This window comes from Dermacentor variabilis, chromosome 1, assembly GCF_050947875.1.
Source record: "Dermacentor variabilis isolate Ectoservices chromosome 1, ASM5094787v1, whole genome shotgun sequence".
Classification (NCBI taxonomy): domain Eukaryota; kingdom Metazoa; phylum Arthropoda; class Arachnida; order Ixodida; family Ixodidae; genus Dermacentor; species Dermacentor variabilis.
In genome coordinates, this window is record NC_134568.1 from 179,838,661 (window position 1) to 179,856,479 (window position 17,819).

At 43.1% G+C, this 17,819-nt stretch overlaps 1 protein-coding gene across 3 annotated transcripts in view; it reads left to right on the top strand.

Annotated features, from left to right (window-relative positions):
* Positions 1 to 10,944, top strand: part of LOC142588558 (CD109 antigen-like) — a 142,573-nt gene extending 131,629 nt beyond the window's left edge. For all 3 annotated transcript variants that reach the window (XM_075700405.1, XM_075700400.1, XM_075700398.1), the window contains 4 exons: positions 2,338 to 2,450; positions 3,179 to 3,344; positions 5,894 to 5,996; positions 7,660 to 10,944. In XM_075700405.1, coding sequence (XP_075556520.1) covers positions 2,338 to 2,450; positions 3,179 to 3,344; positions 5,894 to 5,996; positions 7,660 to 7,877 — 600 coding nt within the window. In that variant the 3' untranslated portion in view covers positions 7,878 to 10,944. The remainder of the gene's footprint in view (positions 1 to 2,337; positions 2,451 to 3,178; positions 3,345 to 5,893; positions 5,997 to 7,659) is intronic.
* The last annotated feature ends 6,875 nt before the right edge of the window (positions 10,945 to 17,819 follow it).

Sequence of the window (17,819 nt, forward strand, 5' to 3'; positions counted from 1 at the left end):
TCTAGACAAATGTACAGGAGGTTCCCTCAGAAAGAGAGCAAGATAAATAAAATCAAGATACTAGAAGAAGCAATGGACTATATAAAGCTTATTTCAATGGCCCTAACTGAGAGATGCTGATTTTGGTGAAGAGGTGCCAAATCCCGCTGTAGGTAACAATCTGTGAATTCCTGTCAGGAGTTCCTCATTTGATTTTTTTAATGCTAAGATGAGGAAGAAGTGTCCTGTAGGGACCGCACAACCCTGAGAAGCATTGAGCAGCACTGACAAGAGCATTGAGGATTTTGAAAAATATGCTACTCACTGGGTGCGTATGACTGCAAAGAAGCTAGACTCACTGCCCCAGATGTATTTTCTCATGAGTTGGATGTTTAAAAGTGCATCAGCATGTAGCATAGCCTGCATTATCAAGTCAGTTTTTTACAGTGCAGGGGCCACTGATTATCATGGATTGATTTGGCAAATGGGTGATTAAATGTAAAAGACATCTGGATAATTTGGCCAGTTCTTGCACTCCTACCAATGTCAAATTAACAGAAGTCTGCTCTGTCCTGTACACAAAGATTTCAGGGCTAGGTAATGGCATTCATGCTACAGTAAAAGGAGTCCTTGATCACTCGTCGCAGTGCCTAAATGGGCAGGAGACCAGCCATGCAAAGTCGTCTTCATGCGTGTTATTTAATCTGTCATGCGAGTAGCCACATGGTGAACATGGTGTGGAAAATCTGAAGCTGCTGTCAAAGAAAACCAGCACTTTTAGGACTGTGCTTGTGCTCATACAAGTGGGTGGCTGGTGACAACCCAAGGGTGCATACAGGCTGACTTGAAAGGTTGATCCACCTGCACCTTGTGTATCCTGTGCACTCAAGAAGTGCTGCATCAGCAATGCCCTGGACGTTGCCCATTATGTGTTGTGGGTTGTTGAAAGTGGCCATCCTCAAACCAGAACCGCACAACTTTAAAGTAGTTAAACGTGTGATTTTTGCCTGATGATAAGCTGACAAAGTAGTAAGGTGCTTTGTGGGCAACTGTTTTGCAGAGTTGGAGTTTTTCATTATTGTTTACTTTAACATAAGTGCTGACCTACACTCCAGCTTGACCCATATTCTGGATTATATGGAACTTACAAAATGATCAACTTTATTCTGTACACCATGTACAGTCGCCCAAATCTTTAACTGGTATGCGGGAGCGGCGACTTTTCCGTGCGTCAGCGCCGTTTGACGGGGCGAGGCTGGAAACAGTCTGAGGCTAAGCGCATGCGGACAAAGCGCGCTCAGCTGGGCCCATCGTCTACTAGGCTGTTTCCAGCCTCGCCGCGTCATACGGCGCTGACGCCCGGAAAACGCCCGGAAAAGTCGCCGCTCCCGCACACCAGTTAAAGATTTGGGCGACTGTACTTCCAGTGTAATATTTCATAAGTGAGCTGTTGATGTTCGGGAACATGTTTTAAATTGTCTCTTGCATGTGATCTTTTACGTGTCAATACCCCGAGTTGAGCTGAAAGCTTCTGTACAGTGCAGTTCATGTTGTTTTAACCTTGTAAAGAAAAATGCAGGAATTTGTACGAATTTCTTGTCCTAAGAAGTTCTTTTCTGCATTAAAAGCGATATAATCTTTTGATCCCTAAGGCTTGATAAATATTGCGTGTATGTCTAACAATCATAACCTATAAAAAATCCCAGTTGCAAATGACATTGTTTTCTTTTAGTGCCTCTTTTTTTCACCTTGTTGTACTGTATCTTAATCGCCGCATTATTATTATTTTCTTTGCAACTTGTTATTCGCTTTGTTCTTTGCTTTTTCATTACGAGTCTTTGTAATCATTGTGCTTTATGTACTTTTTTTTTTTCCACGTGACATGGGACATCTGCAACATGCCTGTGTCTGACGTGGCTGCGTGCAATGTGGCTGTGCTTTTGTGTCTGCGTATAATAATCTGTTTTTCACTTACACGAATTTATGCAAACCTGCAATTTTTCTGCTTGTTTTTTCTTCTGTACCCTCCCCCCTTCTGCTGTAATGCCTGAATGGGTACTGTGGGTACTAAATAAATAAATAAATATATAAAAATGTTTGAAGCAATACAAGAAAATGGCCTTGTCATGTGGGTGGATTGGTCAAGGCAGTTATAGATCAGAAGTTAGTAGGCCATTCCACCTGCAAGGATAAATTGAACTAGAGAGTTTCTTCAAGTATTTGAATTGTTACATATCTAGTTATACTACAGCAAGGTTTGATCATTATATAGGAACAGGCTGAGAATTGCTTGTGAAGTAGAAGTCTACGTGGCATTCAAAATTTAAGTGCGATTTCACTTTATTCTCGATTTTGTAGGTCTCCTGGTCATTCAACTTAGCGGTGTCTTCAGAATCACCTGCATTCTTTTTAAATCCTTTGCTGGACAAGACTTCAACTGAGAACTATCTTCAGCTCAGTGTCTGTACACAGTGAGTATACATTGTTCTTGTCTGGTTATTTTTACAATAGCATGGTATAATGTCTTCATTTCACTTCAACAGTGAAATTGTTACTGGTAAACGAACACACTAGTGGATTGCAATGTTCATTGTTGATATGTGCAAGATAAAAAAAAAGGTGAAGGATAGGAGTAACTGCCTATACAATCTCCTAGTGCTTCAACATCTGCTACTGATTCTTGACAAAAAAAAAAGCAGTTGGAAAATCACCTCTTACTACCACAAAGCTTCGTAGACATTTCCTGAAAATTTTCTTACCCTTCCGCCATTTCTCCAGCCCAGATAATGTGAATGGTATTGATGACAGGCTCCCTCTCCTCAGCAAGTGGAGGCCTATGAACTCCTTAGAATGACTACTATTGCCTTAGCCATTGGCGATGTCATACTAAACATGATCAGCAAACCAAAGCTAAGGAGCATTGTGCTTAATCAGTCACCGGCAGGAAGACTATCACAGATGTGGAGCACCCTTGGCTTTACTTGTCATAATAGGTGTCTACTTATAGTGTTGTAGATGTTGTCCTCCTAAAATATCTTCTGTTTTCTTGATGAAAAAGCCTTCTGTCAAAGCATTTGCACCAAGCTCGGACTACATATATATTATAATGCAGATTATAGTTATTAAGTTTTAAATATTGTGCCTTTTAGATGGGGTTTTTGCACCATCTCAACTCTTGCTTAAATCTTGCTGTATGCAGCTACCAAGGAGAAGGGGATGCTAGTAACATGGCCGTCATGGAAGTGGCCTTGCCTTCGGGCTACCTCTTTGACTTTGACACTCTGAGCAGTATCCACAGGACCAAGGAGGTGCGGCGGGTTGAGAGCCAAGATGCTGACACAAATGTTGTCATCTACTTCGACAGGGTCAGTTGTGGTCACGTTCCTTAATATTTGAAATAATTTTATTGGGCATGTAAAGTGAAGAAAAATTTAGTGCGGGTTAGCACTTCAGTAGCACAGCGATGTGATTACCGCTAATAATTTACAGTGTTACATCATTTAGTACGAAGGAGAAGAAAGGAAACTGAGGGCCCGGTTTCTTTTCTTCTTGTTCATTACATTGTGAGGCCTCGAATCCAGCAGCGTTGAGGCCTTCAGGTAGCATGTGTGGATTTATTAACTAGTTGCCTTCACCCCAAAATATCTCGTACATGCGACACCTGCCACAACAAAGGATGTTCCACATCCGCCATCAAGGCTGTGAGGTGTGGTACTGTCTAGCACTACCAGATTTAGTTAAAGTAGATGGACATAAATATGCCAGAAAGTGGATGGGAAAACAGCGCCGCAGTAGCTCAGTTGGTAAGAGCATCGCACGCGTAATGCGAAGACCCGAGTTCATGCCTTACCTCCGGCAGATTGTTTTTTCATCCACTTTCATCTCCATTAATTTATCATTTCTTTCATTGGAACTAGTAAGCACATGTAATTTCCCCTATGCCATCCTTGGTGTCTTTGTTTGTTTGCTTCTTATGATCACTCAGTATGCAGCATAATTTGTGTGGGTGAAGAAAGGAAAATTATTACTTCACGCACTGAGGCTTGTTAGCTCAACGGAAGCATGTTTAGTGCATTTCGTGTATTATCCATGTTACTCATTCATTTCGGAGGGCAATTTAAAACTAGCTTTGTGTGATGATTTTCATGATGAGAGGTCTTCCTGATCATAAAGTGCCTAGTGTATTGATCCTCCTGGTATCTCGTGGCATTGCCCATCCCGAAAGCACACAAAACCTTGAATTCAGTATTAAAAACTGACAGGCAGTCATCCAGAGTTCTCAGAGTGCCGGTGTGTAATATTTTATTCTACACATGATGTCATAATGTCTGTCTACTTCAGTAGGTTTTGCTTTACTATCGGTCTGTAGTTAGGAGTTCTTGAAAAAAAAATAACTGAATATAGTGGGCTGAATTCTTCAGAAATTCAGTATTAGCCAAGAAATGTGTGTATTCCAGGATAGTTTAAAACGGGAAAAAGGTAATAAGTTGTGGATCCCTTGAAATTTTGTATTGCACCGTCAAACCTGTCTATTAAATTCGCAAAAGGAGCATGTGCAAGTTTGATGAAGTGAAATTGAATAACAGTGCAAGAGACTGGATAGGCAGAGGGAAATGGATGAAGCAGTGCCTCTGACTGTCCTATCTCTTGTGCTGTTATTCAATTTCACTTCATCATGTACCAACAAGCCCAAGTTAGCATTCTGTTGCAAGTTCGACACTGCGTGTAATTTAATATATATATAAATGTTTCATGAGTCTTTATGAAAATGTGACCACTAAGTATATACATCTGGCTTCAAGGGTTCAGTTTTTATTTTGGAAGGAACTTTTTGTGATGTTTTTTAGAGGGGCTCTTTGCTTGGTATGATTGATGAGTGGTCATGATGTGGGAAATACAGCGAGTAATGCACTCTGGTGGCCCCTATTGTGTTATTATATACTGTTGTATTCAATGCATTACAACACGAACTGGACACACATATGGTGCGTGCCATAATTTAAGGAAAAGCTAGTATTCTTTTCTTCCGTCGTAGTGAGCTCAGAAGTTATCTGTGTGGCAAAGCCAACTTGGAAAGCTATACAGCACTGCCTGTAGTTCAGTCTGTCTGCATTGATGCACTTTTTGTTCAGTGTGATGGTACATTTTCCTATGTATTCTCGCTGCAGAATAAAGGATAATTTGACTTAATCAGCAGCTGAGCAGGACCCATTTGATGCAGAATTGGTAGTAATTCATATTACAACGTCAAAAATGTGAAAAAAGTACATATCTGTTTGCTGCAGTTATGTCAGCTATGCTCAGAATATCTGAAATGATTGGTTAGATATGCTCGTCAAAGTTTTATTGCATCTAGCAAAGTTTTAAAGTAAAGGCGAACCTTACGCATTATACTCATATAGTAATTGCATCGCCACATAGGAATGCTTACTGTCACATTTTAAGGATGTTAGCCGAGTTCTATGACCAGGCTCCATGATAGTTCTTTACGCCCATGACAGCACCACCTCGGCTGTACTATCTTTGCTTTGTTTACTTTCCACATGTAAATAATGCAAGCAGAGGCCAGAGCGTATCCCTTTAACTAGAGAATGGTAGAAGTTACTCGAAAAGAAATAAACAATGTAAATAATAGCCTGAATAACAGCGATCTCAAGCAAAAAATGCTGCTATTGAAATTAACGTAGGGGTTTTAAAAAACTAGTAATTAAAATTAGGGAGAATTCATTCTTCAAACAATGCAAAAAAGTATATCAAATTAAAAAAATATATGTAAAGTATGTGCTGAACTCCAACATTTATAAATTTTGCAGATCTCTAAACTACATTGCAGAAATGAAGTGCAACATTGTCTAATATGAGCAGTGTGTCAGAAATGCCGTGTGAGTAAAGGGCATCTGTCTTGCCAATGCAGATTGGTAGGGAAGAGCTGTGTGTCACTGTACCAGCTCATAGGGAGCATAAAGTTGCCAACCAAAAGCCTGTTCCTGTCAAGGTCTATGACTACTACAATTTGGGTAAGTACAACTTGTGCTGAAAATGTGTGGATTTGTGAATTGCACTCGAGTAAAGATGTAATGACTCACTGCCATACTCTTTAACTCGCTGTGATCTACTAGATGGGTGGTGCTATGGGTTACAAGTAAAGGTTTCTTGTATTTGATATATACATCCTCTCCAGACTGTCTTAAAGGGCCCCTCACCAGGCCCCGTAGGAAATTTTGGTTATACACTGCAAATTGTTGCATGTCCTCTAGGGAGCGTTCTGCTGCAAAAATTTTTCAGATCTGCTCAATAACGTAGAAATAGTGTCTCGCTCCACTGCCAAGCGAGACGCTCTCTCCACTTGCCCTGTCTAGCCTCTGCAAGCGCAATTCCTTCCCTGCATTCTCCCATACCGGTTCTTGAGGATTGCGTAACGCATACGTCACGGGTCCCGCCTTCATTTTTTCTCCTTGCTTTTTTGTACCGTGGTGCACTTCCGCTGATCGCATTGCGAGTGAGCGGTTGCGATTGTCTTGTTTCATGCAGCATACAATTTTGCGCGCTGTGCACGAAGGCACCTGACTAGCGGTATAAGTCTGTGCTTCACGAATACTGAGGAAGACAACGGATCACAGAGCATGATCTTGCACTGGAACATGGTAGATAAAGACAGTTTCAGTGTCTGCTCGCGTGACTGCATGACGTGGCAACAGGCAGACAAAACGGAATTACATCTCTTCTGCAGTGCGAAGTAAAATAAAAGCATGCAGACATTCGGTTTGTGTTTTATTACTTCTTTAAGCTTTAATGCATCTATTCTAGCAACATATTACACAAATAACAGATGTTGCCTCGAATAATTGTCGAAGTCGCGTGTCACCACGAGCGACGTCACAGAGCGAACACATGTGCGTAGGCGCACTAGGATGTGTACGTCATCCTCCGGCTTGGAGCGTGGCGGCCATGAGGAGAAGGGAAAACAGCATCCGGTTTGAAATTTCAGATCTTTCTGCAGCGCGTAGCGATGTAATGCTTTGCAGGCACAATCGTTATCGCACATTGTATGCTCTGCGCTTGTCGGCTCAAAATGGCCAGACCTAGTGCGGGGTTCTTTAAAACAAAGCGCAGAATCATAATGATGTCCAAGCATTCTTTACTCCACTGGAATGAAATATCTGTGGGTTCATACAAAAGCTCTGCAGAGATCTGTTGGCTATAGTAGTAGTGAATACTAGGAGTTTGCACCATGTGTCTTAGCCTACATTTACATTATTTGAAACTAAAGAAAGAAAAAAAGAAAGAAAAGGCAGTTGCAGGTATTTCTTTTGCCTAGATTTGCACCATGCTTAGTCAAACCATGTATATGGGCTGCGCTTAATTATTGCTACAGGCACTCAGTTTTATTTGTAAGAAATGTAGCCATGCTAACTGAACCAGGAATCTCTGTGAAGACGCTTTTGCTTTTAATTGTTAACTGTACCTTAGTATATGCAAAAGTATAGTAACAGCGTGTTAGTCCTTAGATTTCTGTAATTGCAAAAGTCTCAGGTTTTGCATATTCAGATGTAGGTTGAGGTGCTGCTGTGTGCTGGTCTTCTTATCTGCACTTATTTCTAAAGTTTAAATTTTTCTAAGCAAGCACAACTGAAACGGAGCAGCAAGTTTTTAATGATCAATGTTTCTACAAATCTTCAGCTCGCAGTGCCAGAATGTTCTACAGTCCCCACAAAGCAACGCTGTGTGATATCTGCGATGGTTCTGAGTGTGGAAATGACTGCAATGCTGTGAAGCAGACGACCTCGGTCACGGATCAGCTGGAAAGAGAATCTGAGCCAGATGGAGCCAGTGGAATTCATGCATCACATCTTTCAATAGCCGTCCTTGTCACCATTGTGGCATTCTTTCAGAGGTAGTGGCATGAAAAGTATGTTGATGCTAGACGAATTGCTCGGTATAGTGCTACATTTCATATTGTACTGTTTTGTGACTTGGCATCATCACAAAGGCCTGCGAACTGCTCGGTATAGTGCTACATTTCATATTGTACTGTTTTGTGACTTGGCATCATCGCAAAGGCCTGCTCAGATTTAATTAGCTTGTTTTGGCAATCATACTGTCGCATCTGTGGTTTGTGTGCTTCTTTGTCAATCAGTACATTTTGTGCAGTGTAAAACATATCATTATATTGGTGTTCTTTGTGATCCTGACAATGATCTGTTTTTATCTGTGAATTCTGTGTTTATCTATCGTGTGCATGTTTTCGTGCTTGTTCAAGCACTGCAATCACTGCTTTATAAAATGTCTGTGTAAAGATTTTTAAGTGTGGAGCATATAGTTGCTGCATTTCATTTCTGTAGTTATGTACTTCCATAGAGAGACAACTTCAAAAAGTTATTTGTAGATACATGTAGTACTTGTATCACAAAGGCATACGGCTCATGTAGGTGCATCATGAGAAGACTAGGATTCCCTTCCGCATTCCCTTTGCCCCCTGCACAAAGGGTCAGGCCAGAGCGAGAAGTGGTGAGATACACTTCTGGCTGAGCTCTACTCCATTTTAATCTGAAATTTCCTTTAACCCTCTCTGGGAAAATCCACCAATAAGTCGGCCCCTACTCTGCTCTGCCCTTGCCGTTGTGCATGTTCGGGACCAGGTGGCAGTAGGCATGGTTCTGTTATAGCCTTGGAATTTTTTTAAAGTATTGAGACCTAATTAGGTATTGCGTTTTGGCTTGCTACATGAAAATTATAACTGTAATGTTCTATCAAAAGTCATTATTTAAACATTGATGTGTAGGATTTTGAATATTGGTTTTGAGGTGTACTTCCTTTGAAACATCTCAAAGCATATTGTAAATCTGTTCAATTTGCCAGATGTTTGCTTAAAGACGTTTACTTAAAGGGGTTGCTTAAAAGGGGGTTTGCATTTTACCAAGAAGTTTGCTTATATTTGGCTGCTGCATGCAGTGAAATATAATTTGGCTGCATGCAGCAGGTAAACCACTGCATAAAAGATAGCTTGCTTTCACCTGTGGTTTTCGATGCCCTTTCCATTATGTTCCACCAATAAAATCAGACCTTCGACACAGCACATAGATGCCAGCCATTGGTCAATTGTTTATAATCGTGAATTACTCCAGTGCAAAAACATGCATATGCGTGCACACTCCTACAACTTTCTAGGAGATGGAGAAGAAAAGTGCTCTGCCACTGCTGCATTATTGCTTTGCGGCACCTTGGTCAGTTGCCAACCTTGGAGGTTTTACAGAAGTGCATCACTGAAAGGAAAAGTAAGAAAGGAGCAATAGGCAGGCTATTGCTATTAGTGCCGCTTCAGCTGTGATGTAAACGTGTTGAGGGGGAATGGGGAAAATAAACAATGCACTCTTCACATCTCTGTTGTTACTGGGTCTTTTTCAAAAATTTCTGTGGGGATATATTAAGTCATTGCACTCACTTCATTGTGTTCTCAGTTTTAAAGAGAATGTGTTGCAGGGCCCGTTTAAAGAAAGTGCATTGGATACAAAGTAATGTGCCTGAAATGTTCAGCTTATCCAACAATCCATCTTACCTGCTTTCACTCTTAAAGGGAGTAGGTTTATATGTAGCAGATGCTTTCGTGTTGTGTTTAGTGTCCATTTTAGCAAGGTTAATGAAATGATAATCAAAACTTTTAGTGTGAGACCCATATGATGTGTGATGTACTTTCTCACTTCGGATTTTCATTATAAAGTGTCTTAGCTACTGGGTCGCACATTTTCCTGATAAGAAAACTGTTTAGTGTAGGTACCAAATTAGCCATGTTGGATACTGATTGAGAATACATTCCAAGGCCAGCTGCTACTGTGGAGTGTCGGTGTCCAGTATTGTGCAGAAATGATTATACAACAAAGGCCAGTGGTACACTCTTTTAGAAATTTTTAAATGTTGGCTGTGGAGGCAATATGTTAAACTGGGTAAATGCAGGGATACTTGGACGCATTGAGTGCAAAAGTTTGCTGCCCCTTACCATCAGTATAAGACAATACAGGACATCTTAGGTGTGCAATAAATATGTTGGTGCAAGGTATTTGGGGGAATCATTAGGCTGGCAAATTTGGGTTCCTATATCATGGTAACATAGTTATGAAGGCATAATGTAGCAATGCTGCTTTGATGGTGGAACTGATGGTAAGGTTATTTTTTTGTGATTAAGCATTCTAGGACAGAAAGAAAATATTTTGCACCATAAATCTTTAACACAAGAAGCTGTATAGTTTGCAAAACGTAAATGTCGATGGGGGACATGCTTCTCCAAGACATTGGACGAAGCTATATTTGATTTGTTTTCTTGCTCTCCTGACCTAACAAAGCTTTGAGGTTCCGCCTTGTGCTTCATTGTAAACACTATGAGATCAAGGAACTTGCATCTGTGCTCTGCTTATTTACTTTGAAAAATGGTGCTTCATATTTAAATTTGCAGCACCTGAAAAGCACTTCACCATTGTAAATCTTGCCCGAGTGAGAAAGCATAAAATTGACCTGTGCCACTAAAACCAGTAGTCAGATGCTTATCAGTACACCATTTTGCATCAGTACAGCTTGAATGTTGGAAACTCGACGCTTAGTTTCCAGTCAGGTTTGGTTTCAGATGTTTCTCTTTAATGCTGGTATGTAGGTAGGTATGTGCATACATATAGAATGGAAGTCTTGGAAGGTACTTTCGGAAGCAAATGTTCAGAGAGCATGGCCGCAGTGAAATATTTTTGTGCCATTGCTTTGCGACTTGGAATTGGCACATGTGCTGCGTTGGTTGAAAATGCATGTGTATGTGACACTTGATTTCAAGCTGCTTGTCTAGGTTGTGCAATAAGGTTTTCCGTGATGTCGATGCTCTCCAAACTATTGCTTATTGAGTTTACATTGTTCTCATGCTGTGCCCTACCTACCGTGGTGACAGAAAAATATTGCCCTTCAGGAATGCATAAATGTTCCTGGATGGCAGACAGTCTGAACGCCACAGCAAACAAGTAGGACAAATTTTTTTTGGTTATGTGGGTATTGTACGAGGATTGCACTTTGCATGGGCACACAATCTATTGTAATGATGTGCTGATGGTAAACCAATAATGCAATTCCCAAATCATAATTGCTCCTACCATTGCAATCAGAATAGCTGAGGTTGAGTGTGTCGGAAATTCAGTGCAAGACTCATGTAGGTAACGCAATCCTGGGCATTATTGTAGTGTTGTTGCAGCTCTTTAAACCAATTTTAATGGAATCATCATTGGCTGTTGCACGACCGTTAACTCCCTGCATCACTGTAGCTGACCTCTGCAGTGCACTTGCATGATTGAGGTGCTTGGCTCCAGCCAGCATTCCTGTATTTAGGGTCTTGTTAGCTTGGATAGGGTCGGATAACAGCTTATATAGTGTATTAGGAAAACATATTCACTGATGGTAGTACTTCTGACAAATTATCTCCGGGTATACACTAGTGAAAAAAAAAAAATTCCCTCATTGCTGTCCCTGGTTCACCCTTAGAGTGGGATGATTTATATAGTTTTAGTGGGTGTTTCATTGCCCACAGTTTTACTGGTTTCAATGCCCTCATTTTCTGGTAACTTCAAGTGGCTAAAAATAGAAGGTACCCAAATCTTTTAACTTTTAAAATCTTTTAGAAGCTACTATAAACCTCATTCATAAAAAGTACAGTACTAACAAGGGAAAGTTCTGGCTGCTAGGATGCGAAGAAGTTGCATTTGCATCTGTGCGGCATTGTTGTTAGTGTTCTAAACTACTTGTTCCTTATTATAAATGTGCCTCCATATGTCACTTTAGCTACTTTCTATATTTAAGTGATTTTAAAGGACTTGTGCCTGACTTTCAAGCTACTTGTTCTGTAAATGGATCCTTATGACTTGTTTTCCTTATCTGCTGTATGTTGCTTGAACAACTAGATTCTTTTTACATGAGTTGTAGCAATGTGCTAACTGCAGTAGAAAAGTAAATGTTGGTACTTGTTCATTTTCTCCGTCCTAAACTACCTAGAGGCTTGTTTGTGGTAATATGTTTATGCATAGTACAGCACAATCTTGTGTCGGCAACTGGATGCAATGGTTTATACTTTATATGCTGGTACATATTTGAAATGTTGCATGCAGTTGTTTGACACGTGTACATACATTTTTATGTATTGTCTTTATATTCTGCTGCAGGCAGTTTTAACTCGATATATGGCGTCTCTTTAGTATGACTTCTACTGGTGTTTGTACATAACATATTTTTATGTAGCTGTTCAGAGCCTGTTGTGCTCATAAATTGCTATGTTGTAGCATTTGCTATAATAATACTGTGATGCTGAACTCTGTGTGCTGACTTGTATTTAGTGATGCGTCTTCCTGCAATTCAGAGGCTCTGCAAGATAATTACATATGTGTAAAAGCAGTTTGCAGCTATGTGTGCCACACAGAATGTGATCTTTTCCTGATCTTATTGTTTGGCTGAAGCTTCTTTTAAGCATTAACCAAGACTGTTGCTTAGAACCAACTACATGACTTCAATTTTATTGCCGTTGACTTACCTTGTTCTCTCCACCGTATTTATTTTCCAGTCAACTTGCCTTTGAGTCTTGCAGATCCTGTTGTAAAGTGCACATGCCAATGTATGCATATATTGCAGTAAAAGCTCCCATGCTTGAGCACTCAGGAGATTGCCTTTTGTGTCTTTGGCTCTTTCAGATTGCAATGTAGTCCATCTTTAGAAATAAAAACTGAAATTAGCCTCAAGTAGACACCATTGAAATTCATGTGACGGCGATCTCGTGTGTTAACTTCTAATTGGAGTTGCCGCTAGTCTTTCATTCTTGCGCCTTTTCTGGCTTATCAAGTCTCCTTTCTTGCATCGATAATTTACTAATGCAGCTGAAATTGTTTCCTCTGTAACATTCCTTTAATGCCTGTCATTTGCTTTTCTAGACAGTGTTTCAGTTGAAATCTTTGAAGTTACTGCATTTAACATTTAATTTCCTGGTTTAAAACAGTGATTGCATACTAAAAAAAAATTGTAGTGTGCCTAGTCAAGGGAATCAACGATGATTACGATCGCCCCTAATGTGAATTTTGAGCGCAGCTGTTTAGTTGTTTTGAATTGGCTATATATTGTGGCAAAGAATTTGATTCTGAACGACAGGGTCATCCGTCGTCTACCCGAGCCTCTGCTTGGGCAGCTCGTTTAACAGCAGCGACAGACGAATCATTTCCACCAGTTGCGTCTCATTGTTCAGAAAGAAAGCGTGTACCAGGGAACGCGTGGCTTTCGCGGAGTGCATTCTCTATAGCGGCGGCTGCGCAGGCGAAGGTAGCGCACACGCAGTGGGTCCCAAGTCTATGCCAGCGCTTTGTTTCCATATGGACGTCAGACTCTGGAGTTTTGCAAGACGCGTAGCGCCACCTGCCGGTGCGAAGAGGCAGTAATTGAGTAGTGCGAAGCCAGACTCCCTTGTTAAATTGCCTATGCAGCTAGCGACGGCGAAACAATTTAACTAGATTTTGGTCCATATTGCGAGTGTTTTGCGCATTTAACACCCAGACAGAGAGCTATGAATTTCTACGCTAGTCGGACGCGCCGCCGAACTGCCATAAAGCGCTTGCTGGCTCACTTTTCAGACTGATGACGGAAACGACGGCAACCGCAATAGCTCCGCGCGCTACGAAGAAACGCCGCAATCGACGCTACTGTTGTGTGGTAAATTGCCATGAACGTGGAGGACGGAATAACAACGTTCAGTTTTACCGATTTCCATCGCGATCGTATGAAGGGGAAAGGCGAGAGCGCTGGATACGGGCCATTCAACCTGTTGGGTAATCGGATTACTTGCATTCCCCACAACGCATCGGCTCGCATGAGAAAGTGCGACAATTTTGTTCTTCTGTAATTGTATTGCGTAGCCCTGGCGGAAGACCGCGGTAACCAAGCGAAAACTCAAGAATTTGCAGCCGCCACTTCGTTGGTAACAGAAAAAACAACGTTGCGAACCATCCTGCTTATGTGCCATCGATATCTCCACCTTTTAACAGACGTCCGCCTCCGCTTGACTCAACAAGTGGAACGAAGAGATTTGACAGGTCAGCTTAACCAAGCATTTTGGTTCGTTTATGAATTCAAAATCCTGTTCTAGAGCATCGTTGTATCGCGAGCTCATTTCTACTTTCGGTATTTTGTATGTCCTGCGCCGATACGAGCACGCTTCGCAATGTGCTGAGCCTGCTCGGCTGCGTTTTTCAAATGGGAGCAATGAAGTTGCTGTAGGAGCACTGGACGAGTAATTGCGAAGTAACGCACGTGTGTAAAGAAAAAAAAATGTCGCATGTATTTACATTTATTTGTGCGCGCTTATTGCTCGAAGCGTCTGCGAAAAGTTCAAATTAAGGTATGAGTGATGCTGCAGCTCCTTCGAGAAAGAAAGATGCAGCGCGTAGGCACTGTAGGAAGCTTCTTTCGTTATGATCTCGCGCTGTTTGCTGCCCTGGAAAAAGTTATGAAAGGATTCTCTCTCTCAATAATTGCGAGACAAAACATTACGATAAAATACATAAAAATATTGGAGATACTTAAGTCTTGTGTTCAGGACATATTCAATATGAACCAATTCGAAATGCTTAGATTTTTATGCTGATATGCATACAGACAAACCTGATGCTCTCTGTACTTTCGAGTTGCAGCACGCCGAAATAACGCTTGAGACTTTATTTTATATTGTACACGTACTTCGCCCTGCTGAGCTTCCTTTCCGAAGCATGGATGGGCGGAAGAAGCTTTCCAGGTCCTTGATTTTTAGGAAACCGTGCCTCAACACAAACGAAAGAGAGGGGTACATTGTGGCCTATGCACCTTCGCTTGCGGACAGTTCTCCTTGCACTACTCAGTTCTCGCCAGGGCTCCGATGGGGGCGCTGGTGACTGCTTTTTCCGCAGCGCCGCCTGGGCAGAGTCTGAGGTCTATGGGGAACCAGCGCTGGATAAGCGGCGCGTCGAAAAGAGTGCGTTGCACGCCGCCCTGGCGACGAAACGCGGCACATTCCAGCCTCCCGACCAGACGAGACACACGTGCGCGGCCGTATTAGTTCGTATGTTTCCGTTTTCGCGCCGCTTCAAGTGGACAGTTTTCGTAAAGAAGCTAGCGCTATCAAGTGAAGAAATGACGAAAGAAGCTTCTTTAAGCTTTATATATTTTTCACAGTGTGTCGCGGCGAGCACGTGTGTTTCTTTTAACGGTTACGCCTAGCTGCCTCGCAAATCTAGCAGCTACGGCTCCGGTCGTGCTGCGCTATGGTTTCGGAAGTATTAGTTGGCCTGAAGACATTCCATATTTCTCTGGCTAGACAAAAAATTCTAATGTTACTTCGCCACAGCAGTCAATGGAGAAGAAAGCTTTATCGCATCAGCTGACTCGCGCAAGCAAAGGTTTGAGTGCTCCGCTGCTGGATCCGTAACAACGCTGGCTACATTTAGCATTAATTACATAAATTTAGCGGATGCATCTCAGCGCCGAGTCCTCATCCGCATGCGCATTTTTAAAAACACATAGCCAGCTTAGTAACGCGTGCGCCGGCAGTACGCGCACACAACTCGTATTACAAGGCAGCTTCCCTCCCACATAATTCTTGGCAATGAATGGATAATATTTACCTTTCGTATCTTTCGCTTGGTGCGGTGACGTTGGAAGGGGCTTGGCGGTGGTATTACGAAGGAAAAATGGTTGGTACATATGCCGGATGGTGCATGCTATTGCTCATTTTGTTTCCGAGGAAATGCCGACTGCAGATTCTGCGGTTTGGTACTGTCTGCTACGGCTTACCGTCTTAACTATCGAATAAACCAAGCACACACGCGAAATTCGATTTAGAAAGCAACCAGACACCGCTTGACCGGGCGACAAGACGGGAACTTACTCCTATCGCCTGACCGCTTGGATCCAACGCGCCGCCTCTATTCTTGTTCGTAGGGTTTAGATGGAAAGCTAGACGCAGAAGGATACATCCTCCCTCATCCCGACATAGTTGTGGCACTTGTATACGCAACAGTATCGTCGGCGTCCTTTTGTTTTCCTTCGACTTTCAGGGCACGCAACGCCACTACCAGTAGCAATTTTCGTCCGCGGTAGCGGCTGCATTGTGCACGTTCTGACCGCCAGGGCGGCGCTGCAGGCGTCGTGAAAACTCCAGCGCTGGTTCCCCATTGGGGGCGAGCTCCACCACTGGAAAAGTTGGCGCCACCGTCGGCGTGACGTGGCATAAGGGATCACGTGGACACAGCGGCCGCGTCGGCTGCTTCGGAAGCGCCGAAGCGAGCTGAAAACGAAAGTTTAATGTCCCACCTGCACGGCGGTTCTGATTAAGTGGTGAGGCTTTACCGCCTTGGGTGTCTGCTTGACATTTGAAAGTACTATAATAGGTATAGTGGCTGCCTTTGGAGGCGTGCAGCATAGTAGGCTACTGCTCGGTGCCGCAGTGTCGGACGTTCGCAACGGAGCCCGGTGTCAGCCTTATTGACACGTAGCCGCAGGGCAAGGAACTGCGTGAAGCTTGGCTGGCGAAACTTAGAACCGGCAGACAGCCATCGGCTACAACTCGGGTATGCAGGTACAGACGAGAGGAACATTTCTGCTACGGAGCCGGGACTGCGCGATGTTCGGCGAGTAGAAAGCGCGCACTGAGACAGACGCTCGCCCGCGCCCACTGCCCAGCTAATGTCGTGACGGTTTGGTCTATGAACTTGTCGATGCTAGATACTGGCAAGTTCACTAGAACGGAAAGGGAGCGGTAAGACGCGCATTAAAAAAAGGCATATCATATGGTCATGTTTGTGTTATGAATTAATACACTAGATTACGAAAAAGCAGAGGTAAATCGCACACTGAGAAGACCAATAAACATGCAGTGCGACGCAACTTGCGAAATCGTATTGATATGTCCAAGAATTTAGAAGACAAAAAAAGATTTCATCGTCCCGACGGATCATCACAGTCGCCGTAGGCGTCGAAGTCTATAACGAAATTATTTTTGAACAGTTCTGATGGCGTCCGCGCAACAATGGTTGATAGTGTACTGTCAAATGCTCATGTGCTACGGCCTAAAGCTCACGGCACGGTGCGAAAACGCGTTCACAGCGAAAGCAAAACATTTTGCGCGGACATGCATGCAGACGCGCAGGCGGTCGCTGCGAACCCGTGCGATCGCTGCATTGAGGCTTCATTCTGTTATGCCCCATTTGGTTATACAGACGGCCCACTAAAAGAACATATTGCACGTAGTTTACTATCAGCGTTTGCCTACCTTTCACTTGAGATGCCGGTTCGGGAGGCTCCATCGCGGCGACCGCGCGCAGTGGCGCTCACTGTACGTGTTCGGTAAAGAGATGGCGTCTGTAAACGATTCTGTGCTTTCAGTTTGCCCAAGATTATTATCATATCGTCAGTCAAAAACTTTCATCGTTTTGAGAGTACCTACATAAATGTCCAGGAGGGCTGCCGCGTGGTGTTCTTATTGAGCGCCTTAAGCCAAACCTATGGAGGAGCGCGCGCCGCGTTATCCCTCGCTCTACGCAAGGGAGCAGATGACTCCGTAACTCCTCGCCTCCAATATGGTATCGGCGGACGCGCTCGCCGCATGCCTGGTCGCCGCCGTGGAGCGTGTCTCGTGTGGCACTCTGCTTTCCACCAGCTCATGCTTCCACTGCACGCTCCTCCGCCTTCGTCCTCGCGCTCTCTTTGCTCTCGCCGTCTTTCATCCCCCGCTGCGCTCCGCGTTCGTTCTTTCATCCTTCGCTGTGCTCGGTCACTCGGTTTCGCTGAGGGACGCCAGCGCTTGACGCAGG